General features: G+C 41.6%; 1 protein-coding gene, 1 non-coding gene and 1 pseudogene across 2 annotated transcripts in view; 1 reads left to right on the top strand and 2 right to left on the bottom strand.

Moving 5' to 3' along the window:
• ANXA3 (annexin A3) overlaps positions 1-25,707 on the bottom strand; it is a gene marked incomplete at its 3' end in the record, with an annotated part of 45,243 nt that extends 19,536 nt beyond the window's left edge. The window contains exons 1-4 of the mRNA XM_039225511.1: positions 25,611-25,707; positions 22,567-22,618; positions 5,099-5,186; positions 2,401-2,495 (exon numbers count right to left, since the gene is read on the bottom strand). Coding sequence (XP_039081442.1) covers positions 2,401-2,495; positions 5,099-5,186; positions 22,567-22,581 — 198 coding nt within the window. The remainder of the gene's footprint in view (positions 1-2,400; positions 2,496-5,098; positions 5,187-22,566; positions 22,619-25,610) is intronic.
• LOC120227394 lies at positions 1,858-1,964 on the bottom strand. Its single transcript, XR_005527246.1, has one exon. It is a non-coding gene; the product is annotated as a U6 spliceosomal RNA (small nuclear RNA).
• LOC120227390 lies at positions 17,796-18,245 on the top strand (annotated as a pseudogene).
• Positions 25,708-26,824: the final 1,117 nt, after the last annotated feature.

Raw genomic sequence — 26,824 nt, 5'->3', positions numbered from 1 at the left:
TTTAAAGGTGAGTTAGACACAATCTTTACTCTTTGGACATTATGCCCTTAAGAAAACCAGAAATATTTGAAGATAAAATTTCAATATAATAGGTCAAGTATCTGATAAAGTGTGAAGGTTAAATATTAAGAAGGGTGTCTTAATGGAGTCTGGAGGCTTGGAGAACACTGCCAGGAGGTGACGCCTGAGCTGCCTGTGGATGGTCACTATACACCCTCAGTTCTCACCTGGACTCAGCAGGCTGACTGCTCTGTATTTCTCTTTTCTCTCCACAGTTTGTTAGCCACAGAAGCTAAAAATGATCTTTTGAAAATATAAATTAGTTTACAGTATTCCTTCGCTTACAGACTTCCAATGATTCTCTGTTGTTCTTAGAATAAAACCTAAACTCTGTAGCAAGACAGCAAAGCCTAGCATATTTGAAACCTCTCTCCAACAGCATCTTTTCCATTTGCTCCTCTTATTCTCCACACTTCTGCCATATTGGAAGTCTTTCTGTTTCTTAAATATTCCTGGCTTGTTTTTGCCTCGGGGCTTTTGCATTTGCTGTGCCTTCTGTCTGAAATGCTCTTCCCCAAATCAAGCAAATAAAAAAACAAAAACAAAAACAAAAAACCAGAATCCTTAGTACTGTTTAGTTTTAGCTAAGAGTAAGGTAACATCTCCTCACTGATATGTTTCCACCACCCTATTTCAAGGAGCCATTTACCAGTCACTCTGTACCATCCCATCCCATTTTAATTCTTTATTTTTATTTTTTTTAAAATGTTTTATTTATTTCTGAGAGAGAGAGAGAGAGAGAGAGAGATGAGAGGAGAGTCAGAGAGAGAGGGAGATACAGAATCTGAAACAGGCTCCAGGCTCTGAGCTAGCTGTCAGCATAGAGCCTGACACGGGGCTTGAACCCACAAACTGTGAGATCATGACCTGAGCCAAAGTCAGATGCCCAACCAACTGAGCCACCCAGGCGCCTCCCCTCCCCATTTTAATTCTTTCATAGAACTTACCAACATCTGAGCCTATTTTATTTACTTATTTTTTCTTAAAAAAATTTTTTTTCAATTTTTATTTATTTTTGAGAGAGAGACAGAGCTTAAGTAGGGAAGGCACACAGAGAGAGGGAGACACAGAGCTGTCAGCACAGAGCCCAAGGCGGGGCTCAAACCCACAAAGCACGAAACTCAGTTGGCTAAGCGTCTGACTTCGACGCAGGTCATGATTTCACGGTTCGTGAGTTCGAGTCCCACATCAGGCTCTGTGCTGACAGCTCAGAGCAAGGAGCCTGCTTCCAATTCTGTGTCTCCTTCCCTCTCTACCCCTCCCTTGCGCATATATACACACACTCTCTCTCTCTCTCTCTCAAAAATAAATAAACATTAAAAAACCCCACAAACCACAAGAGTATAACCTGAGCCAAACGAAGTTAGATGCTTAACCAACTGAGCCACACAGGTGCCCCTACTTCTTATTTTAACCTTTTCTTATGAGGTTAAAATGTTAACCTCATAAGAAAAAGAAGGATCTGCTTTTTAAATCAGTGTGTCTCCAAAGACAAGTATATCTCTGGACACAGAGTAATACCGACGCCTAACACATCGTAGTTTATTATTAAACAAATACACCGTGTGGAAAAAACACAAAATGTTCTTGTTGGAAGACAAATTAAAGATCATCCAAGAGAGGATCCATCAGATAATTGGTCAGATAATTCTTTTTTTTAAGTTCATTTATTTATTTTGAGAAAGAGAGAGACAGAACACTCAAGTGGGGGAGGGGCTGAGAAAAGGGAGAGAGAGAATCCCAAACAGCCTCTGCCCTGTCAGCACAGAGCTTGATGTGGGGTTAAAACCCACAAACAGAAATATGGAACACTTAACGAATTTGCATGTCATCCTTGCACAGGGGCTGTGCTAATCTTCTCTGTATCATTCCAGTTCTAGAATATGAGCAGCCAATGAGAGCACTGGTCACATAATTCTTCCTTTTAGGGGCTGTCTTGTGTATTGCAGGAATTTAGCAGCATCCTTGACCTCCACTCACCACATACCAGAAACATCCTTCTTTCTCCCAGCCGATGTGATAATCAAAATGTCTCAAGACATTGCCAAATATCCTTTGGGGAGCAGAAGCATTCCTGGCTTAAAGCCACTGGTCTAAGGCAACCCTCCTTATTCAAAAGGTGGAAAAATTGAGGTCCAGAAAGATCAAATAACATGTGCAAGGCCATTTAGCCAGTTAAGGGCAAAGCCAAGACGCCTACTCCAGGCTGTTGACTGGATACACAAGGTACTTTCTGTCCACTTGGGCCGAAACAAAAGATTTGTGGGCATAATCACCTGGGAGCATCCTTGATCCATAGTGATTAGCTCTCTACTGGCTGTCATGTTAATCAAATCGTACCTTTCCATATGCTGCTTGATAGGCCTGAACAATCAGCTGCCGCTGGGCATTTGTCCTTTCAGTCAGAATGCTGATGAGCGTCTTCTCGTCGGTTCCTGAATGAAAGGAAAAGAATGTTACTCACCATCAACCCAACGATGCCTAATATCTGTTGCGAACAAAGGAAAAATGATCAATGGTTTGAAACAAATGCAGAGAGGAAGGCATTTTGATTTTTAATTTCCAGGTTCTTACCAGGTTGGAAATGAAACTGCATTTCTTTGCAGACTTTTGGAAAAGAAAATGAATTTGGGGGAGTTTGGGGGGAAGATAACAATCATTGTCCAAATATTCCTCTTGGTATATCACCAAGGGAGTATTGCAAGGAATGTGCTGCTTTTGACCTAGGGTTTTTTCCCCCCCTTATGAGGTTGTGTTACTGTCCTATCACCTTTTATCTCTCTCTTATCTCCATACTTGAGTCCAACCTTTTTCTCTAAAAAAAAGGAACTGACATGTATTGAGAGCCTGCCATATTCTAGGTGCCTTTTATTCATTGTCATAGTTAATATTCGCTGAAGCTCTGGGCATTGGTAGGATTCAGCTGTTCCAAAGAAGAATACACTAATATTTAGAAAAGTTATCTCATTTGCTAAAGTCATACAGCTTTCTAGTAGCAAGAATGTGAAACCCAATCTCTGATCCCAAACCATATATTTCCCTCTCTGAGTTGTACCACTTTCAGACATCTTAGCTCCATAGACTTAAGTACTTGTTTAAGTGAAGGACTGATGCTGGCCTACAGGAGGCCTCAAGGTCACTATTTTCTTGGTAATTAAAGTAGGAAGTAACGTTGGGAGTTGTGTCCAGGTAGACTGAAAATCCCAATATGAAAATAAGACTGTAAATCTTTGGGGAGAGAACACAGAAGAATATTTTTATGAGCTTGTTACGGAAAAGACACAATAATAAGTATGCCATAAAAAATACTGGCAAACTTGATTTCACTAAAATTTGAAATTTCTATGCAATATAAGTTACTATAACCAATGTTAAAAGAAAATCACAGACTAGAAGAAGGTATTTTCATGGATTGTAATTTAAAAAGAAATTTTACATCCAGAAATAAAAAAAATCTTGTGACTCATAAAGAAGACAATCCAACTGAAAAAATGAGTAATAGATATGAAGAAATAATTCATGAAAGAAGAAACAAATGAACAAGAAAGGAGACTCAATCCTATCAGTCTTGGGGGATGGGGAAGAGAGAGGAAGTAGGCATACATGCAGTATGGCATCCAACTTTAGAGCCACTCAGTTGGGAAAACAGAAGAGTGTGACCTTAGCAAGCATTGGTGAGAATATGGAGCAGGAGTAAGGTTCATGTTCTGCTGGTAGGAATGCTAATTTGTATATTATTTTAGAGAGCAGTTTGGTGAATTTTCTAGTTAATTTGAAGACAAACATCTTCAACTCTGAAATTCCGTTTGTTATATTCTAGAGAAATGCTAGCAAATGTGCACAACAAGATGTAAGCAGGAATATTCAATGCAGCATTTTTATACTGTAATAGAAAAGAATTGTAGGCAGTTTACGTGTTCCATCAATATCCCATCTTATGATCTAATAATTCAATGGACTACTATGCAAGAAAAGTTAATGAACCAGAGCTAAACATATCAACATAGATAAATCTCAAAAACATAACATTAAGAGGGACACCTGGGTTGCTCCATTGGGTAAGCATCAGACTTCAGCTCAGGTCATGATCTCTCAGTTCATGGGTTCGAGCCCCACATTGGGCTCTGTGCCGACTGAACAGAGCCTGGAGCCTGTTTCAGATTCTGTGTCTCCCTCCCTCTCTGTCCCTCCTCTACTCACACTCTCTTTCTGTCTCTAAAATGAATAAACATTAAAAAAATTTTTAAAAACCATGTTAATGGACAAAAAGAAATTTCAGAAGGATGTACATACAATACACAATATGATTCCAATTTATATTGATTGAGACCATAGAAAACAATACGTATATACACATGTAGTTACAGAATTAAGTTTCATGAGAATAAACTCTAGTTTAGGATGGTGAGAAAAATGAGCAGAAAAATAGAGAAACTTACAAGACAGAAGTGGCATTACAAATCAGTGTGGAAAGGGAATGGGGCAGGAAAGAGATCCAGGAAGAATCAGCAGGGACGGTATCTGTAATGATGTATTATGATGACCACTCTTGTTGGTAGCAGTGAGGGTGATGGTAGTGTTTCCTATTAAGTAAATATGGCAAATATTAAGATTTATAAAATTGGGTACTCCATACATTTTTTTCCTTATTATTTCACATTTTTTAAAGTCCTTATGATTTCTATAGTCAAGTAAGCCAACTTGGGCAAACTGAACCAATGTACTTTTATTTTTTATTTTATTTTTTAAACATTAAAAAATATTTTTTAGTTTATTTATTTTGAGAGAGAGAGAGCATGGGTGGGGTTAGGGCAGAAAGAGAGGCAGAGAGAGAACTCCAAGCAGGCTTTGCACTGTCAGTACAGAGCCTGATGTGGGGCCCAAACTCACAAACCATGAGATCATGACCTGAGCCAAAATCAAGAGTTGACACTTAACCAACAGAGCTACCCAGGCACCCCTGAACCAGTGCACTTATAAACTGTAATTTTCTTGATTTGCTCCAACATGAAGAGAGGAATTACAAAGCAGTACTCACCAATTCCTCTGATTGCCTTGCGAATCGCTTCAGCATCCACTGATGGGCTGAAGCCCGGATAATCTCTCATTGTCCCTCGGTGTCCAACCTGGAAGGAAATATTTTGACGTACCACTAGTTCAAAATGACCTTTTTGTTTGTATTACATACATTCCCACATACACGTTGGAAGCATAACAAACCCATAATTTGCAACAACTTCCTTTCCCCTCAGGAGTGCTTCAGGAGACTCTCTTGTCCGTCCCCAGCCAGGCAGGCAATGCGACATGTGCTACATATACAAAGAGGCCTCTCCTTTTTCCCCTCTTGTGTAACAAATTAGAAATATACAACATTTGTCCTCTAGAACAATAAATTGTGTTAATCCTGGTGACTCCGAAGACTATTTGCTATAAAGTGGCATCTGCATGAAAGCAATGAGAGAATTTCCTGCATCCTCTTTGTTTTCAAGTGATAGCTCAAGGCTCTTCACTACATCTAACACAGAAGTAACTGTGGTTTACAGACCTCAAGATGTTTTCATTAGTGCTGACCACTGTCCTTGGGGAACCTTACACTAAAGGATCCACGAATGAAAACCCCATTAAGACTGTGTGTTTTTAAGCTTTGTTTAATGGATTGCGGCTGATAAATTCCCTCCTTCTGAAAGCTCCACTAACATAAATCTTCAGGAAGAGCATGGAAATAAAAAATACCACGATCCTAATTTTAAACATACAAATTAGAAACAATTCAGTAAACTGTGAAAGACCGTCTTACAGAAATAATAAAATACCTTAAAACTGCTTAAGAGACTATACAACAGTCACAAAGATGTTGAGAAAAACTCAAGTAAATATGTATTTATATGTTATTTCCTAACTCTTTGAATAAAGACGTCTTTACAATAATAGTGTTTTCTTTCTAAATTGATTTTCCTATCCTATTACTGAATAATATTGGCTCTGTTGTCTTGCACTTACAAGGCTTCATTTGCGCTCTCCTGTAGTGTTTAATATCTTCACAACAAGACATTATCTTGCCACATTAAAGTGAATGGAAAATTAATGTTCTGGCACAGTAAAAAATGAGAATCCACTGATTTGGTAGATCGGGTTGAACAATTTGTTTCAATATAATCAAGCATTGTTTAATCTTAAAGCATCCAAAATGTAGAGTTTGAATTCTAAAACAGTGATTATAACAAGTTAGAAACTAGTTGTGAGTGTGTCCAATCTAAAGGCATCTATAAGAAACCAGTCACTTCAACATAATCTTTGGAGATTTAGTAGATATTTTATGGACTCATAGAGCCAATTGGCTTCATTTCAGTTCTATCCATCTAGGAATTTTTGTGTTGATTTTATCTGTCCACCTTACACATCTGGCATTTTAGAAGATCCACAATTTTGGAGCATTTGAGTGCTTCATGCCCAGCATTGTGCAAGGCACCTACTATATGTTAATATGACCTGAATGATAGCTCTGATAAATGTGTAAGAGTAACCCATTTCACATAGAAGACACCAATGTTTAAGAAGATTGGAGGGATGCCTGTGTGGTTGTTGGTTGAGCATCCAAGTCTTCATTTTGGCTTGGGTCATGATCCCAGGGTCATGGGATTGAGCCCTGAGTTGGGCTCCACACGGAGCTTGGAGCCTACTTAAGGTCGTCAGAAATAACAGGGCGCCTGGGTGGCATAGTCAGTTAAGTGTATGACTTCGGCTCAGGTCATGATCTCACGGCTCGACTCATGAGTTCCAGCCCCGGGTTGGGTTCTGTGCTGACAGCTCAGAGCTTGGATCCTGCTTTGGACTCTGTGTTTCTCTCTCTATCTGCCCTCCCTTTCTCACACTCTGTCTCTCAAAAATAAATAAACATTAACAAAAAATTTTTAAAAAAGATTCTCTCTCTCCCACCCCCCGCCTCACTCCCTCTCTCTCTCAAAAAAAAAAAAAAAAAAGAAAAAAGACATTAATAAGACTGGCGAATTTGTACAAGCTCACACAGCTAGTTAAGCAGCAGAATGTGAATTTGAATGCAGTCATGACCATTCCAGCCTACTCCTAGTCTTTCTGGAAATATAATGCCTGTACAACTTGCGGTGATTCTTTAAAATGCATATGATCAGGTCCTGCATTAGACATATATTGGGATGAGCACTGGGTGTTATATGGAAACCAACCTGACAATAAACTATTAAAAAAAATTTACGGATGTAAGAAATATATTTTCAGACAAATAAAAAATAAGAGAATTAAAAAAAAAGACATACTGAATCATATGGAAATGAGTGTTAAGGTAGACTCTATATGTTTAAGAAGTTCCCAGGTGATTTTATACCACATGTTTGCTTCTGAATACTAGATGGCAAAATTGCAATCAGATTCTTTTTTTTCTACTTTTTATAATGTTTTTTATTTATTTCTGAGAGAGAGAGAGACAGCGTGAGCAGGGAAGGATCAGAGAGAGAAGGAGATACAGAATCGGAAGCAGGCTCCAGGCTCTGAGCTAGCCATCAGCACAAAGCCCAACGCAGGACTCGAACCCATGAACCATGTGATCATGACCTGAGCCGAAGTCGGACGGTTAACCAATTGAGCCACCCAGGCACCCCTGCAATCCGATTCTAAATGTTCATGAAAACTCAAGGTTTCCATTCTAGCTTGACCTTTTCATTGCCCTATACAACCTACACATCAAAATATGCTGAAATTCCAATGCACAAAATTAGAGGAGGTCAAAATTCCCAGTCTGTTCTGTAATTTGCCACCTAGTAAGAATTAAATGGAAAGGAACTGCTTGTTTAATTAAAAGAAAAAAGCCACACACACACACAAAGACACACACACAGCAGCTTGAAAAATGGCATAGAAATTCTGAGATGGAATCTTAGTGAAATTTTTCAGACTGCTTCAGTTATTTAAATAAGCACTATTATTCATTTGATAGGCTTGGTTGCCCGGAACATTCAAAAATATTTACATGACTTATGAAAAAAAAAAACCTGTACAGTAAAATAAATTAACAGAATCTTTTAAACTAGCACATGTCAGTCAGGGAACAAAGTGCTTTACAATTTATTTCAGTCTTACAATGACCTTAACAAGGTAGATTTTATTACAGTATTTCCATTTAAAAATGGAAAAAGCTTGATTTCAGAGAAATTATTTGCTTCACATAACTGCTGCTACGAACAGCCTGAGAATCTGAATCTGCCTGCTTGTGTTTAAAATACCCTGTGCTCTCCACCATATCACAATGCGTCGTCACAGTATTCCACATTAGCAGTTCTCAACTGGATCAGCCACATCCGCACCACTCAGGAACTTGTTAGAAATGCAGATTCCCAGCCCCCACTCCAGTCTTACAGAATCAACTTAACTGAATCGACCTCAGTCACTGAGTCAGCTCTGGGGTTTCAACTGAGGATCTGTGTTTTAATAAGCTGTTCAGATGATTCTAACGCATGCTAAAGTTTGAGAACAACTGCTCTATTTCATTTTCAGTTGTCCAGAAAACCAAAGCAAAACCAAAGCAAGTCAGATTCTCTTCTGGGAGGTGGAAGAAGAAGTTGATGATGAGCTCACTGTTTCAGGAATGCTGGCATTTTTACAGACGACCGAAACTATTTGCATTGCGTGCTTCCTTGCAGGCTTATTTCCTTAACATTTAAACTACTAATCAAGGCTTGACTTTGTTTATTTCCACTAACCCTGACACTCTAGCCAAGTGTCACACGAGTATAGGACACGGATACTTTGTAAAGTCTTTTTATTGAAAAAAAATGTTTTACCAGATTTCCGCATTCTTTAAATACATTTAGTTGCTTCCCTTTTCTCAAACTTGACCTTCAGATGCCCCCAAAGGGAAAATGATCTTGAAAGTAGTTGGAAAATAAATTAAAGCAAGGGATGACTAAATCAAGGGGGACAATAACAGGAGCTCTTGACATTAATAACAATTGCTGCTACTGTGTGCCCATCCTGTGCTAAGCACATTTCCTGCATTAGCTCATTCGATCCTCACAATAAGCTTGTAAGGCAGATGCAATACATACTATTTACAAATAATGTGAAAACCAATGCTTAAGTAGCTTGTCCAAGTTCACCCAGTCAGGAAGTGGTCAGTCTCATCACCTTCTGCTCCTAATTACCAGGCAAGGCTGCACCTCATTTAAACTGTCTTCTTCATGTCAATATCATCTTCTCTGATCTTCTAGAACTATCCTTTGAAGGTCACTCAGAGTACCTGATTTCTGGAAGCCAATGGTGTGGTCAAGCTGGGCCTGGAAAGCTGTCTGCTGACACCCCCCACTCCTCCCCGGGAGAGGTCAGTCTGTCCTTGAACCATGAAACCCGACTGTACTCAGTTCTTCAAAACCAGTGTATTGGGTTTGCAAGAAGTTTAACATGCATATTCAGAAGGATGAATGAAAGAGAAAAACACAAGGCACCAATCCTGTTGACAGGAAACCTATTTAAAACATACGTTTTGAGGGTGAGGTAAAGCCAAATCACTCATCACTTCATAAAGTCCTGTAAAGGCCATATCCTAAAATTAAGCTTTCAAATCAATGCCTCATATAAACTTCCAGGACTCAGGAACTCTTGAAAAGCTGAGGACAAATGATCACTCTCTGCTCGATGTCAAAACAGTCTGTGGGGTCACAAAGGTTTATGATAGAAAGAAAAGTGGAGNGGGGGGGATGGGCATGAAGGAGGGCACTTTGGGGATGAGCACTGAGTGTTATGTAGAAACTAATTTGACAATAAACTATTTGTAAAAAAAATAAATAAATAAATAAATAAAATAATAAAATTAAATAAATAATAATAAAGTGTAAAAAAAAAAAAAAAGAAAAGTGGAGTAAACTAAAAAAAAAAAAAAACAATAAAGCAATCATAACTTGTAAAATGTGAGACTTCTCACTCAATTTTTCTAGTAAAAGCTGGTTTTCAAAACCAAAGAAAGCTTAATGTAAAGGGCCCTGAAATGAAATATGGTCAAGGGATGCAAGTGTTATGGGATGAATCGTGTCCTTCCAAAACCATGTGTCGGGCCAAGTGCATGTGACTTCACAATGTGACCTTATTTGGATAGAAGCTGATAGAAATGCCATTGGTTATGATGAGGTCATACTGGAGTAGGGTGGGCCCCTACTCCAATATGACAGGTGTCCTTAGCAGACAATTCTGTGAGGACAGAGATATGTAAGAGGTGATGTGACCGTGAACGCAGGGTTTGGGGCTGTACAGCTGAAAGCCAAGGAACGTGAAAGATTGCCAGCAAACCCCTAGAATCTGGAAGAGGCAAGGAAGGACCCCCTTTCAGCTTTCAGAGAGAGCACGGCACCATTGACACCTTGATTTCAGAGGTCCAGCCTCCAGAACTGTGAGCAGATACACCTCTCTTGTTTTAAAATAGCCAGTTCGTGAAACTTTGTTAACAGACCCAGGAAATGAATACACTAGGGCTCACTGCAAACAGAAGACTCCCCATCACCACTGCTGGAGCACTTCCCATCCAGGGGGAGCAGAGAGAAGCAGGGGGTGGGAGAAGCAGGGATCAGCGACCTCAGGTGACTGAGAGAAGCGAGTGACATCATGGCTTTGTTTGAAGTGCATCCAAGAGGTCCAGAGGACATGTATGCACTTCTTCTTGTCTCATTCAAATGAGGAAAGATCCATACATCCCTTCTTCTCTTGTTTTAAACACAACGATTTCATCAGGAGAGTCTCAGAGCAAGAGCACTGGAACGTGGTAACAGAGGAGGGTGTTGGGTTGGAGTAGGAAGATGTGTGATTCAGAAATGAGGGAAGATAGGGACAAACAAGCCATCTGTGTTATGTTTTCCATGAAACACAGATGATAATCAGAAGACACCTTGACCTCTTGGAAGCATGTGTCAAACATGATCAACCCAGCCAGACCTCTGCCGTCTTTTGGCTCCTGGACCTCACCCCTGAGGTTTCTTCTTGCCCTTCCAGCTTGCATTTATTCCTTGTCAGCTCATCCTCTTTGCCTGACCTCTATAAATTAGGTACTTGTAAGATGGAAAATCTCTTTTCTTTCCCTCTACTCCTGCTGTGGGTTATTCCCACCAGTTCCCCTGCTGTATGCAAACAACTCCCACAATTATAAACCCAGCCCAGACTTCTATTTTGAACATTGGTCTTGTATATTCAATGTGTACTTGATGTATCTGCTTTTATGTCTCACATATCAATTCATTACTTCCTCTCAAGCTGATTTCTTCCTCCGCATAGCAATTACATTGTACTTACTTCTGCTTTACCCGTATCTGATCATTTAATCCTCAAACACCCTTTGAGACTATTATGATCCCCACTTTTGAGGGGAGAAGACACAGAGAAGTAGGAGGCTCCTCCAAGATCATGTGGCTTGTTGGTGGCACAGCCAGGATTTAAACTCAGGCAATCCGACTGTAGTCTCTGAGCTCATCCCTAATTTGCCCTTCTTTCTCAGTCTGCCCCCTCCCTCTAAATGGTACCACCAACTTCCACGAACCTGGGAGTCACCTTTGTTGCACCTCTCTTTCCCTGCAAGTGCAATCCATCAGCAAAGCCTACTTTATTTAGACTATCTCAAAAAGACCGTCTCCTGTGTCCTTCTCCCCATCTTCCTTGCCCCTGTTGTTGTCCAAGTCACCAACACCATTGCCCTGGGCATGGACATCTGCAGTGGTCTCCCTTCCTTCCATTGCCCACCTCCAACCACCTCCCACAAGCAGCCAAGTGCTCTGTGCCAGTGGTCCCCACGGCCCTGTGTGGCTTGACCCAACTTCCCTCTTCATCCTCACCCAGAGCTACTCTCCCCTTTGTCAAGCACACCTCAGTTCTTTGAGAGCCCAGCTGATGTGTGTTGAATTCTTCCTCATCTTAATGTCTTTGTTTGTGTTACTCCCTCTATCTGGAATGTTCTCCTGCCTTTACTCCTCTGCTTAAAGGCTATCTTCTCTGACAGGCCAGCGCTGGCCACATGACCTGAATGGGTCCTCTCCTGTTGGTCTCTATCTCAGCAAATCTCCCCCCATAGGGCACTCAGCATTCGGTATTATCTCTCACTGTTTACATCTACATCTCCACTTCCTCTGTCATAAAATTCCAAGGGGCAGAGACCTTTTGTTTTACTCACTACAGTATATCCAGCTCCAGCCCAGTACTCAGTCTTCAGATAGGGGCTTAAAAAGTAACTATGGGGGCGCCTGGGTGGCTCTGTCGGTTAAGCATCCGACCTCGGCTCAGGTCATGATCTCGCGGTTCATGGGTTCGAGCCTCGCGTTGGGCTCTATGCTGACAGCTAGCTCAGAGCCTGGAGCCTGCTTCAGATTCTGTGTCTCCCTCTCTCTCTGACCCTCCTCTGCTCACACTATCACTCTCTCTCTCTCTCAGAAATTAAAAAAAAAAAATAACTATGAATGAGTTCGCTGGAAGAAAATGAAAGCAAGACAATGACATCCCAAGGTGTGGAATTTCTCCCAGACCTACATAATGCAATGGGCTGCTTGATGAAATTGCTTCCTTCAAATATCAATAGTCCAGAGATCAAGGTGACCATTGTATCCTAGGAAATTTGGAAGATGCTAGAAATATTTCAAAGCTGGTCCCAGAAACCAGGGTGGAAGCCAGGTGGACCAGGGATGTTTTCAGTGATTCTGTATGTCTTTCTAACTGTCTCTCCAAGCACTCGGGGTTCTCTGGTGAAGGCAGCAAATCCAGCTATCTGGATCGGGCCCCCAGAAAGTCTTTCTCAACAAAAACTTCTTTCTCAGAATAATTTTCATTATTTGTTTGAACCAGATTATAAATAATTTATATTCATCTTCTTTTGAGTTATTTAGCACCAGTATCTGAGGATTACGTTTTTCCTCCACAATCAGTCAGGTTTAACTTAACTTAGCTAAGAGTTATTGAACAAACTCTGCTTGGCCAAGAGCCACAGAGGTGAAGACTAGTATGGCTACGCTGGCCACATCCTCAGTTATGTGAAATACATATCCAACTTCATCTTCCAGGAGAGACAACTTTGTCAAAGGGACCTGCCTTCTAACTCTGGAAGATTCTGGAAGATACAGGGAACCTGACTCACTGGGTTGAGGAATCTTGCATTGTCTACGTCTTCTGCAATGGAGACTGGCTAGAAAATGGCACTGGTTTGGCAGGGTGTTGGAATTGCAGTGGTGACATCCACTCTGCTCCCACATCACTTCTATGAGAATGAAAATCCACCCATGAGGAACCGAGACCAGGGACATTCGCTGTTTGTAATATTACAGAAAGAACATTTCTTGTGTCTGTGGCCAAGGTCATTAATGCCCACATAACATGATGGCTACATGCATTAATTTATGAGTTTGTACAAGTGTGTGTTTGGGAAGTGACATTCCTAACAACAAGCTGCTACAGATCTAAGAACTCTTCCTCATGTCAAGTAAACCTACATAATGGAAATTCTTTGAAGAGTTTATACAAAGGCTATTGAGACTACTGAGATTCTCTGTGGCCCTTGCAGGATCCCCAGAAAAGAAGTGACATGCCTCCCCAAATCTCCTTGTTCCCCTGCTGTCACCCCAAGGGGTGATACATCTCATCTCAGGCTTTGTACCTGCTGTTCCTTCTGCTCTTCTCCAAGATATTCTACCAACTCACTGACTCCACGTTGACTTCCGCTCACGTATCTGAACAGAAAAATCACACTCTCCATCACTGTCATTATCCACCTTTGATTTTCTCCAGAGTACTTAAAACTGACTTTATTTATTATACACTTACTTCTTAGCTTATTAGCTATCTTCCCTAATAAAAACCAGAGGCACCTAAGCTCCATGTGTTTTAAAATTTCTCTTTCTCTGTATTTTCAGAGCCTAAAACAGTATTTGGCACATAGGAGATGCTTAGTAAATATTTGTTAAATGAATAAATACATAAAAAATGATTTTTTATTCTGAGGCTTGCTTTCTTTGATAATTCTCAAATGCCACTAGGTGCCTTTTCAGAGCTCCATTTCATACCTCAAAAATCTGACTAATGCATTCTTCAGCTTTTGTACATCTTGTTCAGACATAGTTGTCACTACTCCTATTTAAACATGCCTCCAGACCTAGGTGAAGTATTTACTCAAACACAAATGTTTTAAAAAGAAAAGAAGCAAAATCTGATAATGGAGGAAGGGGAAGGTTGAGAATTTTCTGCCCCTTTTGACTTATTCTCTTCTAATTCACATGAGACCTCTCTGTCTGTATTAATCTTCTTGTTCTGTACTCTAAAATGCTTGTGTTTCAAACATCCACCAAAACACGGGCTTTCAAGAGAATCAAATTATACTGTCTCCCCTTTACATTCCTTGCTCTTGAGCTACAGCTTTTTCTTTTCCTCTTTGCCTGTGATTTAGCAGGCTTCTTCAATAACTACTCATAGATTTGGCAAATTACACTTTTTATTATAATTAAATGTGAAAGAGGGGCCCTGTGTCTTTAAGGGTGACCTGGGGTCAGGGAGTGGCAAAGGACAGCTCTTTAATGCTCAGTCCATTCATTCCCAGTGAAGCCTCTCTCTTCTCACTCAGATTAGACAGTGTTTCTTTCCAGACTCTGTCCTGAAACAAAGCTCTAATGTTTTGATTTGAAATCCAGGTCTTACCTGTTTTTCATTAACTTCCTGCAGAGAACCATTTTTGCAACTGTATAAGTGCCAATATTTATCTAAAGAAGCTTTAGGGAACATGGTTTAAAACACACACCAGACAGGAAGCTGCAGTCATGTCGAAGAGTATCTAATCAGGCATGATGCCCATTCTCCTTGGGATGTGAGGAGTCTAGTTCAATGAAACCTGTTTTAGAGCCAGATCCTCCAGCCCCAAGATGCGGTAGGCAGGGAGATCAGAGGAGAAATCCAACCTAACCTCATGTGTGTCACACAGGTGTTCTCCCCACACATGTTTTAGATTTGCATGGTTAGGAAGAGCAAACACACCAGAAAGAAAGGTCTGGTGGGATGTCCTCACCAAAATAAGATCTATGAACTGGACAGGGCTCCCACCAACTCCCTGTACCCAGGACCAGTAGCATAAGCAGCCCAGGGCTGGTGTCATCCATGGGACAGAAAGAAAAAGGCATTACCTTCCCCAATTTTCTCTCACATTAGCACACTGCACCTTTCTTAGGCGTCCCTACTGCTGGTGTCAATACTCCGTGTTACACAGCAGACATGGAACCATTGAGCCCCCGTGTGTCAAACTGCACCAATCTTGTCCCCAGGAAAGAGAGGAAGGGTCAGGTGGGGAAGAAAAGTGGTGCTCTCTATCTCACCATGAACACATTATCAGGGATTACTTTTATCTGTTAGTAAGTTTCCACCCTACATAAGCCTTCCCAACCTTTCCACCATCAAGAATCCCTTTAAGTATTTCTTCTCCATGGATCTCATGCTTTGAGTGATTCTGCCTGCTAATCTGTAATTATTACAAACCATTTACTCATTTTCCCCACTGTTCCTTATTACTAAAGATAGTAATTTCCAAGCAGAAGTTCTGATCAGCACAAGGTAACTAGTCCCTTACTAAATATAATTTTAGTAAAAAATAAAGGAATATGATGTTTTGGAAATTCTGTGCAGCCCTGATATGAGTTACATATATATGATAATTTATATGTGTATGATAATATATATATACACTAATTTAACAAAAAATATCTTTGGTCTTTGTCCTGGGTTCCTGGCATAGAGCTTCAAAACCGCTGGGATTTCCTGAGACAGGAGTGTCTTTATCACGCCTACAAAGTGACTCAGGGTAAGCCTCTAGATAGCTGTAGGATGGGGCTGATTGGCAGTTTGGGAGGGGAAGGAGACTGGAATTAATTTCAGCCCTGTGGCCTATGATTTAATCAATCACGCCTATGTCATGAAATCCCAGTAAAAACTCTAGATGGAGACTTGGAGGCGATCCCTGGCTGGTGGACACATACTGTGCAAGGGAAGTTGATATGTCCTGACTCCACAGACACTGGGCATTTCCAGACCTTACTCTACGTCTCTTTGTGTAGGTAGGCTTTATGATAAAACTATAATCGGGGCAGTTGGGTGGCTCAGTCAGTTAAGTGTCTGACTTCAGTTCAGGTCGTGATCTTGCAGTCCATGAGTTCGAGCCCCATGTCAGGCTCTGTGCTGACAGCTCAAAGCCTGGAGTCTACTTCAGATTCTGTTGTGTGTGTCTCTCTCTGCCCCTCTCCTGCTTCCACTCATGGTCTCTCTCTCTCTCTCTCTCTCCCTCTCTCACACACACACACACACATACAGATACACACACACACAAATAAACATTAAAAGATTTTTAAATCTGTAATCGTAAATATAGCACTTTCAGCGAACTCTGTGAGTTGTTCTAGACGATTACTGAATGTGAGAGGGTCATGGAAATCCCCGAATGTACAGGTCAGAAGAGCAGGTGGCTCTGAGGCTGGCAGCTGGTGTCTGAAGTGAGGGCAGAGCTCTTAAACCTGGAGTTTAACTCCAGGTAGTGAGTGTCAGCACTGTACTGCAGTATACATACTTGGAGTGGGAACCGAGCGTTCCTTCTTTAAATACATATAAATATGCAAACCCACTGAACGTGCAACACCAAGAGTGAACTGTAATGTAAACTGTGGACTCTGGTGATTATGATGTCAAGGTAGGTTCATCAGTTACAACAAATGTACCATTCTGGTGAGGGGTGTGGATAATAGGGGACCCTACGCATGTGTCTGAGCAGAGGGTATATGGGAAATATCTTTACCCTTGCCTCAACTGTGCTATGAACTTAAAACTGCTCTATAATAATCTTCAAAATAGGAGTGGTCAGAATCTATTTGAGGAAAATCCATCTGTTTCCAGATGGCTCAGAGAGAATCATTCCAGTGGGGATGAGGATGCTGTTGATTTGTCATAAAATCAGGCCCCAGAAACTCCTTTACTAAAACAGTTGCAGGGATATTAATTAGCTGGGAATATGGTTTTTAAAAAATCATATACTTGAATGATAATGATTACAGCTAACGTTTACTGAATGCTTACTACATGCCAGGCACTGTTAATGCAATTTTATATGAACCGGCTTAATGTTTACAAGCACTAAATGATGCTGGTACTGCTGTTATACCCATTTTACAGGTGAGGTAACAGAAATAGCAAAAGACTGACAGTAACTTGCTCAAGGTCATAGTTAACAGTCAATTTAAGAGTTATGTGATAGAAGAGCTGGGACTGTGGCTGGACCATCTTCATTCTGTTCCCAGTAGAGCTCAATGCAGCAGGTACTTGCTGCTTTAATTGTTTAACTACCCTCTTGATGAACTCCTTGAAGACAAAGTCCTTAGGCATCATATTTATGTGAAATTACATTTTTTTTAAATGCCTTTTATTCCTTGGTTCCTGAGTAGCTCTATGTTCCCCTCATTTATAAAGTAGAGTTTGGACTGGGGGAGGGAGAATGCATAGCAAGTTAGGATCTTATAAGAGTTCATAATGATTACGGTGGTTATGAATTTAGAAAGAATTTAGCAGCGTAGTTAAAATACTAATTTGAGGATTCAAACAAATAGCAATTGCATTCATTATTCTCTAAAAATAAGTTAGGAACTGACCAAGGAGCAAAGACCCCAGAATATTTGCTTGAGAAAGCTAGCATTGTAGAAGGCACGTAGAGGAAAGATACTGCTATGGTATCTTCAGAAAGGCATGGTCCTGCTCTTTCCGACTCTGCCGCTGAGTCCACCCCCTTGCAATGGATGGGGCTGCAAACTGCTCCAGCTTCCTGATGAAGAGGAGCAAGCAGACGTACAGCACGAGGCCCATAACCTGAAGGCTCGCAATTGCTTCCGCTACAGTGGGGTATTCACAGCAAGACTGTGTGCATTGAGCCCACGGTGGATGGCAAAGGTGTAGTGGTAGTCATGAAGCAGGGATTCGACCAGCGAAAACCTGCCACCTCCTACGTGCAGCCCATTAATGAGAACACCCAGGCCACTAGCAGCATCAGGTACACGGTCCTCAAGAGCAAGTACGGCCCAGATCTGAGCGTGGCCGCCCTTCACAGAGCCACGGCCATCCTGCATGGCCAGCAGCCTGCGGTGAAGAGGCAGTGGGCTAGCCCCACCAAGAGCTCCTGAGCATCTGCCCCCACCCCCAAAGCAATAAAGATATCAAACACACACACAGAGTCATGTTCCCAAGACTAGTTCTAATTTGTGGGTTGTCTGAAGCCTGAATGCTTGCTATGATCTAAATAAAGGCAACAGAAGACAAGGGACCCTAGATCCAAAGTGTACAAACTGTTAAGATATCAGGCCCTCTCACCAGGTGTTAAGTAGAACACATGCCTGAACAGAGATACGCAACATTTCCAAACAAAGGAAGTAGTAATGCAACATAGATTGTTGATTCATCTGACACAATGGGAGGGTTGCAACACACCTCGAATTTACAGACCCAGGAAACCAGCTATTCTTTCATCTTCCACTGGCAATGTACTAAAATAGCAACCAAAGTCGTCTCTCTTGATCATAACGCTCCAATAAACTCACCATCCACTGGCAGCTACAAACCGTTTAGGGGAAAGCATGGACTTGATTGCTTATTTGTTTTTAGGTATGTATGTGCTTTTGTGTGTTAGGGGGAAAAAGAGAACAGATAAAACATAGTGATAAGAATATTTACAGAAATATGAGGGTCTTTTTTATTTACTATGGTAAAACATAAAATTTAGCACATTAATTATTTTTAAGTGTACAGTTCAGTGGCAGTGAGAATATTCACGTGGTTGTGAAACAGACCTCCGGAACTTTTTCATTGTGCAGAAATGAAATTCTATACCCATCAAGCAACAAATCCTCTGCAGCTCCACAGCTGGAGTTTTCGGTCTCTACGGGGTCCAACCACAACTCTGTTTTTGGTCTCTGTGAATTTGACTACATCAGATGCCTCATATGAATGGAGTCATAGTATTTTGTCTTTTTATTGCTGGTTTATTTCACTTAGCATCATGTTCTCAAGGTTCATCCATGTTGTAGCATGTATCACAATTTCCTTCCTTTTAAGAGCTGAATAATACTTCCTTGTACGTATATTCTAAGACCCCCCAGTGGATGGCTAAAACTGCAGATAATACTGAATCCTATATATACTATTTTTTCTCTATACACGCATAGCTATGATAAAGTTAAATTTATAAATTAGGCACAATAAGAGATTAACAATAACTAATAAAAATTATAACAATATATTGTGATAAAAGTTATATGAATATGTCTTTCTCTCTCAAAATATCTTAACTGCACTCAAGCTTCTTGTGATGTTATGAGATAATAAAATGCCTTTGTGATGAGATGAAGTGAGGTGAATGAGGTAGGCACGGAGATCTAGAAACTAGTGAAAGAAAGTTTTCCACTACTATTCACCTCTGACAATTCGTCACAAGGAAGATGTTCTGCTTCTGGGCTGTGGTTGACTGTGGGTAGCTGAAACCATGCAAAGCGAAACCGCGATAAAGGGGGACAATGTACCACATTTCGTTCATCCATTCATCTGTCAGTAGAAGTAAATTTTGCCAACCACCTAAATAAGCTCAGAGATGGATTCTTCCCAGAGTTTCCAGAAGGGAACACGGCCCTGCCAACTCCTTGATTTTAGCACCATGAGGCCTGGTTGAGGCTTCTAACATGCAAGAACTGCAAGATTTAAAAAATGGGTGTTGCGTTAAGTTGTTGAATTTATAGTAATCGATTATGGTGGCAACAGAAAACAAATACGCCCTCTCTCACACTCACGTGGGTCTCTCCTGACCCTTCAGAAATGAGCCATGACTTTGAAGGTGTCAGGTGACCCACTAATTGGAGAGCCTGACCGACTAATCCCATGTTGAATTACTAATGGACAAGGACTAGAGGGAGACTTTTTTCTTAAAACCAGCATTTTGGAAAATGCTTTTTTTTTTTCGTCTGATTCTACTATGTGTCCATAGTAGCAGGAGGAATTTCAGACCTGGCAAGAGGAGAGACTGGCCTCCTGGCCATGGTAAGGGAATAACCTGGGGCCAAGCAAACTTTGCACCAGCACACCTCGGCCCAGCACCACCCATGCCTTGGGCTGGCACATCTCCACACGAGCTATTCTTGAAGCCTTTCTGTCCCTCACCTATGTAATATAATGTATTTTCATCATTCACAAAAAAAAATTAGAGCATGGAGGGTGATGCACTGAAAAATAAATGTGCCCTTGCTCACAATTCTGCCTCTCTAGAAAGTTTTCACGTAATACAGTCTTTATGTATATTTTTTCTTTTTTCTTTCTTATAAACAGAATCATTCTGTAGATACTATTCTGTAACTTGATTTTTTTTTTCATTATTACTTTTTTTTTTCACTTTAGAGGGAAAGGGTGAGTAGGTGATAAGGGCAGAAGGAAAGAGAGAATCTTTTTTTTTTTGTTAATGTTTATTTATTTTGAGAGAGAATTTTTTAATGTTTATTTATTCATTTTAAGAAAGAGAGAGAGTGGGGAAGGGGCAGAGAGAGGGAGAGAGAGAGTCCCAAGCAGTCTCTGTGTGCTGTCAGCACAGAGCGTGACAACGCAAAGCTCGATCCCACGAACAATGGTATCATGACCCGAGCCAAAATCAAGAGTAACCAACAGAGCCACACCGATGGCCCATGAGAGAAAAAGACAGAAAGAGAACCCCAAGTAGGCTCCACGCTGTCAGTGCAGAGCCTGATTCAGGGCTCAATCCTAGAACATTGGGATCAAGTCCTGAGCCACCATCAAGAGTCTGACACTCAAATGACTAACACAGCCAAGCCCCCTCTTTTGACATTTTCTTATGTTGATATATAAAGACCTGACCTCCTTTTGTCCAATTCTTTTTAATGATCACATAAAAATGGCTACAAGTTACAAATGAGTCATTTACTCACTTCATACCCCATGGAGGGCCATTTATGCTGTCTGCATATTTTCATGAATACAAATAAATGTCTTTAGGCCTATGTTTTTTCAGTCTTATGCAAGTATCAGTGCCCAGAAGTAGGAAAACTGGGTTAAAGAGGGTGTACATTTATCACCAAAATACCATCCAAAAGTGTGCCAGGTTTAATCTCCCACAATCAGAGTATGAGAGTACCTGTAATGCCAACATTGGTCTTACTATATGTTTTCCTCAGCTCTACCAATACTTAGTCAGAGATGGTTTCTCATTGTGTTTTTTACATTTCTTTATTTCCTAGTGAGAGACAGCATCTTTTCATATGTTTGTTGGACATCTGTAATTTTTTTCATGTCTTATTCATGTCCCTTACAAATTTTTCCATTGAGTTTTTTTCTTAATTTATTCAAATAAATTAAAAAATTTTAAACATTTATTTATTTTTGAAAGAGACAGAGTACAAGCAGGGGAGGGGAAGAGAGAGAAGGAAACACAGAATCCATAGCAGGCTCCAGGCCCTGAGCTGTCAGCACAGAGCCCAACATGGGGCTTGAACCCATGAACTGCAAGATCATGACCTGAGCCGAAGTCAGAGGCTCAACCCACTGAGCCACCCAAGTGCCCCTATTCAAGTAATTTTTATGTTAAGGAAATTAGTTTTTTTTGCCTGATATGATACAATATTATTCCTCTGTGGGTTGTCTTCTGACTCTACTAATAGTGTTGTTTGCTGTCATAAACCATAAGTTTACATGCAATTAAGTAGATCAATATATCTCTTTTAGGCTTTTGGTTTGTCTCATAATTATAACTGCCTTTCCTACTCCAAGATTATTTTAATTTTTATTTATTTATTCATTAAGTGTTTATTTATTTTGAGTTAGAGAGAGAATAACACAGGGGAGGGTCAGGGAGAGAGAGACAGAGAGAGAGGATCCCAAGCAGGTTCTGTGTTGCCAGCACAGGGCTCAGTCTTACAAACCTTGAGATCATGACCTGAGCCAAAATGAAGAGTTACGTGCTTAACTGACTTAACTGACTGAGCCACCCAGACACCCTTCCAATATTATTTTTAAAATTCACCCATATCTTGTCTCTTTCATTTCAGTGTTTTATCCATTTGAAATTCATTTTAATGTATGAAGGGAGAAGGAATACAGATTGACTTCTTTCCCAAATGGCTAGAACATTTCCTAACATTATTTATTGAATAAGCCATCTTTTCCTCTCTGATACGAAACTTATCCTTATCATATAATAAATTCCCAAATCACAGATGAAATTTACTGTTATTGACCTCTAATTTGGTGTCATCAAAAATAATTTTAATTACATACCTCTACAAACACATTTTTCTATTTTATTATTTTTAGACATCCTCTAGCTTTTTTGGCATGTATATTTAAATGAAACTTTTATCAGCTTTCAAAACATTTTTCCTAATATTTTGACTTTCTGTATATTGATTTGACTAAGATGAGTTACTGTGTTATGAGGGCTTGGTTTTTACTTACCCAGATGGAGGCCATGATATTCTACTTTTGCTTGAGTTGAGATCACACTAACCTATTAAAAGAAAAAAAGTTACTAAACAGAATAAATCTGGGATTCAGAACATAATAATCTCAAGAAAAACCCTTAATCTTTAATCCAGAAACCAGAAGTCAACATTCAAAGAGAAACCATCTCAGTAAGATGATGTGGCGTCTCTAACATCAAGTACCTTATTTAATAAACAAACATTTACTGAGCACCATTATATACAAAGGATTGTGCTGGATCTCGGTAGGGGTCAAAACAAGAGAGAGAAAAAATCTCTGTATGTAAGAGGTTTACAAATATGTTTCCCGGAAAACAAAAAACTGACTCCTTTAAAAATCCAATAGAACTATGTTGATTGCTGAGTTCTTTTAACCAGGATCCATACCTCATAAGGAACAACAGCAGAAACAGAAACGGTCAATGAATTTTAGCTGGCTTGAGTTTGATTCTTTGTGCTTGATTGTGATACCTCCATACACATTTTACAAGGCTCCAAGCCTACAGCCTGTTATAAACAGACATGCTTGCTCTTTGAGGAGGCAGTCTGGTTCCTAGTAGGGCTCAGACGTAAAAAGGGCAATTCTTTGGTGGAGCCCTGATTGGGAACCCATGCCCTTGTCATACGTAGACATTTTTCAAACATGCTGGCATATCTCCAGGGTTGATTTAGAAATACAAGTTGCTCCCACCGATCCTGGGAACAAAATAATCTAAAATTTCAAAGATAGCCCCAGAACAAAGTTTAGTAGGAAATTAACACTATTAGTTCCTGGAAATACTTAGCATGATTTTCTCGGGCCCTCAGGCCCTCTGTACCCTGGGGCAATAGGCTCTTGCTCTCTGCTTACCAGGTCTAACACTGCATCCCTTTATATACACAGTGGATACAAGGTGTTCTAGTTCTGATTTTGCCTTTTTTGTTTGTTTGTTTGTTTTAAGTAGGCTCCATGCCCAGCGTGGAGCCCAACACCGGGCTTGAACTCATGACCCTGAGATCAAGACCTCAGCTGAAAACAAGGGTCGGATGCTTAACTTGAGCCACCCAGGCATCCCCTGATTTTGCATCTTAAAACTCAATTTCTTTGAGTTTCAGTTTCTTCATCTGTAAAAAGGGAAGAGGAGGGCTGCTAGCGCAGAATGAAGTAATATGTATTGTAATATCAGCTAGCATTTTGAGTTCTTACTATGTGCCGGGTGATATAAAAAGCACTAGGTCAATTCCGCAAGGCGTTTTTGTCATATTTGTTCTCAGAGGCATAGACAGTACTAAAAAAGTGCTCATTAAATGAATGAATGGATGATTTAATATAAACCTCACAATAATCTAGGGAGTTAGGTGTCATTAATAACATCTCCACTTTGCATTTAAAGAAGCTGGGGCACAGAGAAGGTCCCACAATGTTCCAGCCACACAGCAAGGGAGTGTCCCCCTCCTGAATCAAGGCAGTCACACTCCAAAGGTATGAAAGTAACTCCATTGCTTCTGCCCTCCCCAAGTGCCTGTCCCAGACATCAGACATCGTCAAAACTGATGTTCAATGTGTTGATCCAGTACAATTTGCAAATTATTAGTAATTATTACTGACTGAAATTTTAAGAAATCACTCCATAGTGGAGGCTACATGATTGAACAACAGAACTTTAAACATGCTTTTCAGAAAGGTAATTAGAGCACCTACATCATTTCCTTTTCTTCATACCCCATCCCGATTATTTCTCAACAGATTGCTCTACACAATGAGCACAGCTCTGAGAACAAGATTCTTGTTTTCTTTACATGTTTTACATTCCCTTTCTCATCAGTCTGAAATTTTCTGCCTTCATGAAGCCAATGGTGATATCTTTGCAGAAGAACGATTTAATGAGTTACATTTTTTACGATGTTGATAAAACAAGTTGTAAATGTAGCTCTCCCCCAGGGTAGTCTTGCTATCTGTGTAGAACACAAATCCTGGGAAAGAATTTATGTCCAACTGTGTATATAACTCCTTATCAGCAGTCAGAAGGGCCATCAGGGACCCAGAGCCTCTGGGACCCTGCACAAACCAGTTTCCTATATATGGTCATTTTGCAGGCTAGGAGTCAGATCCCCCACCTGCTGACTCAAATGCCAGCGGGATGATTCATGAGCAGTGAAACGGACTCTGTTGCAATCAAAGAAAAAGGTGAGTCTTTTCAATGAAAAGCAAACTTCTCGGATTCCCAAAACTCAATAGCTAAATGCACTTTTCTTCTACCACCTAAAAATAGTTAAGTGTAATAAAACAAATGGCTTAACTTAAAGAGGAGAAACCGGCCACGGGGAGGAGTGCGCTTCCAAGTCCTCAGAATGGGGCTCGTCCAGCCCCTCCTGAGCCCCCAGGGACCCACAGGACATTCCTGACTCTCCGCTCTTTTTCTGTCCCCAACACGGTCAGCACTAGAGGGGCCGAGACGCTAGATCCGTAGGAAAAGTGAAGGGTCTAGGGCGTCCTGACAGCGGGGGGTCGCTTTGCGCCCCGCCCTCACCACAGCCGGGCGACACAACCCCCTCCCCCGCCCTGGGCACCCCATTTTTGCTCCTCTGGGCCTCAGTTTCCGCCAAATGGAAATGGGAGTCGTGGACTCTCCGCCCTGAAGCCCCTCGGGCCCCTCACCCCCTGGCCCCCTGGTGCGCGGCGCCGGCTGCGCCCCGGGGGGGTCGGGCCCAGCGCCCACCTCTCCCAGCGGCCGCGGGCGACGCGCGGGGAGGCTGAACTTACCTGCGGGGACCCGGAGCGCGGGAGAACCGCGAGAGGGAGTGCGCCCCGGCCGCGGGTGCTCAGCGCCGGCCGGCCCGCGACCGCGACCGCACCCCTTCCTGCCGCCCCTCCCCCGGCCTCCCGGCGCCACCTGACCGCCGCCGGAGGCCCTGGGAAAAGCCAGCCGCGCCCGCGGCCGCCGGGGCGCCACCTCTGCACGCTGGCGCCGCAGCCCTCCGCGCTCCGCGGAATCCAAGCTTTCCCACCCTCGTCTCCCATCACCCTCGCGCCGAGACCTGCTTCCTCGGTTTTCACTTCTCCTTCTCCTGCCTTAAGTTCTGCAGATTTATTGCAATGCTTATTTCGTTCGAGGCACTGTGGATTCAGAGATTAGACTGTCCCCTGCTCCCAAGAAGCTCAGGCCCTGAACGGAGGGCGGACGTTCGACGCCACTGCCAGCCCACAACGTTGATCTAGCATTGACTGTGCCGGGCCTTGTTCTAAATTCTTCACGAGGACACACTAATCTTTCAACAGTCCTATAAGGTAGATATTGGCTTCCCGGGTATTAGGAAGTAGAGCTCCTATAAAACCTTCCCTAAGCCCAAATGGCATGAGGTGAAGAGGCAATTACCGTTAATTTATATGGAAAAACTCCCGAGCATTTCCAGATTCTGCCTCGCCCCTCGCTCCCAATAACCTCTCTTAGGCTTTTCTGATACCTTAGACACATCTTGCCAACAGATGCACAAAATAAATGGAGAGGAAGCACATGTGCTCATAGATATAGTTCAAAGCTGTGGAGACTTGCTGCTGAGATGCTCAGTGTACTTCTGGGGGCAGGAGCGTGGGGGGCGGGCGGACGGATGGGGGTACTCTGGCTTGGGGGTGTCCACTTGCTCCATAACGGCTGATGCAAAACAAATGCTGAAGACTGCTTTTGGTTTTGCCTTTTTACTTTCTTCTTTCAGTTAGCAAAAACAGGTACTAATAATGTCGGTAATTGGTGAAATTGAAGTGGCCTAACAGGAACTTAGGAAAATCAGGGGATACCTGTACTGCTATTATCCCCCATGTTTTAAAATATTTTTATTTATTTCTAGGGGAGAGAGAGAGAGAGAGAGAGAGAGAGAGACAGCGTGAGCAGGGGAGGGTCAGAGAGAGAGGGAGTCACAGACTGAAACAGGCTCCAGGCTCTGAGCTGGCAGTCAGCACAGAGCCCGACGCGGGGCTCGAACCCACGAACCGCGAGATCATGACCTAAGCGAAAGTCGGACGCTTAACCGACTAAGCCATCCAGGCGCCCCTATTATCCCCCATTTTACAAGTGAGGAAACCTAGGCAGAAGATTAAGTAACTTAAGCAAGTCACACAGGGAGGAAATGGCAGAACTTGATTTTTGAACCCAGGTGATTGTACTGTCCCTCTGCTAAGTTTATTGTCTCTCTAGTAGGAGGATGAGAACCACAGACTTGGGGAGATAATGTAGAAGGGCATTCTAGGCATCTGG

Source organism: Hyaena hyaena, unplaced genomic scaffold (assembly GCF_003009895.1).
Source record: "Hyaena hyaena isolate Hyena2069 unplaced genomic scaffold, ASM300989v1 scaffold_2266, whole genome shotgun sequence".
Classification (NCBI taxonomy): Eukaryota; Metazoa; Chordata; class Mammalia; order Carnivora; family Hyaenidae; genus Hyaena; species Hyaena hyaena.
Note: the sequence above shows the minus strand (reverse complement) of the source record. Positions and strands in the feature narration are given on the sequence as shown.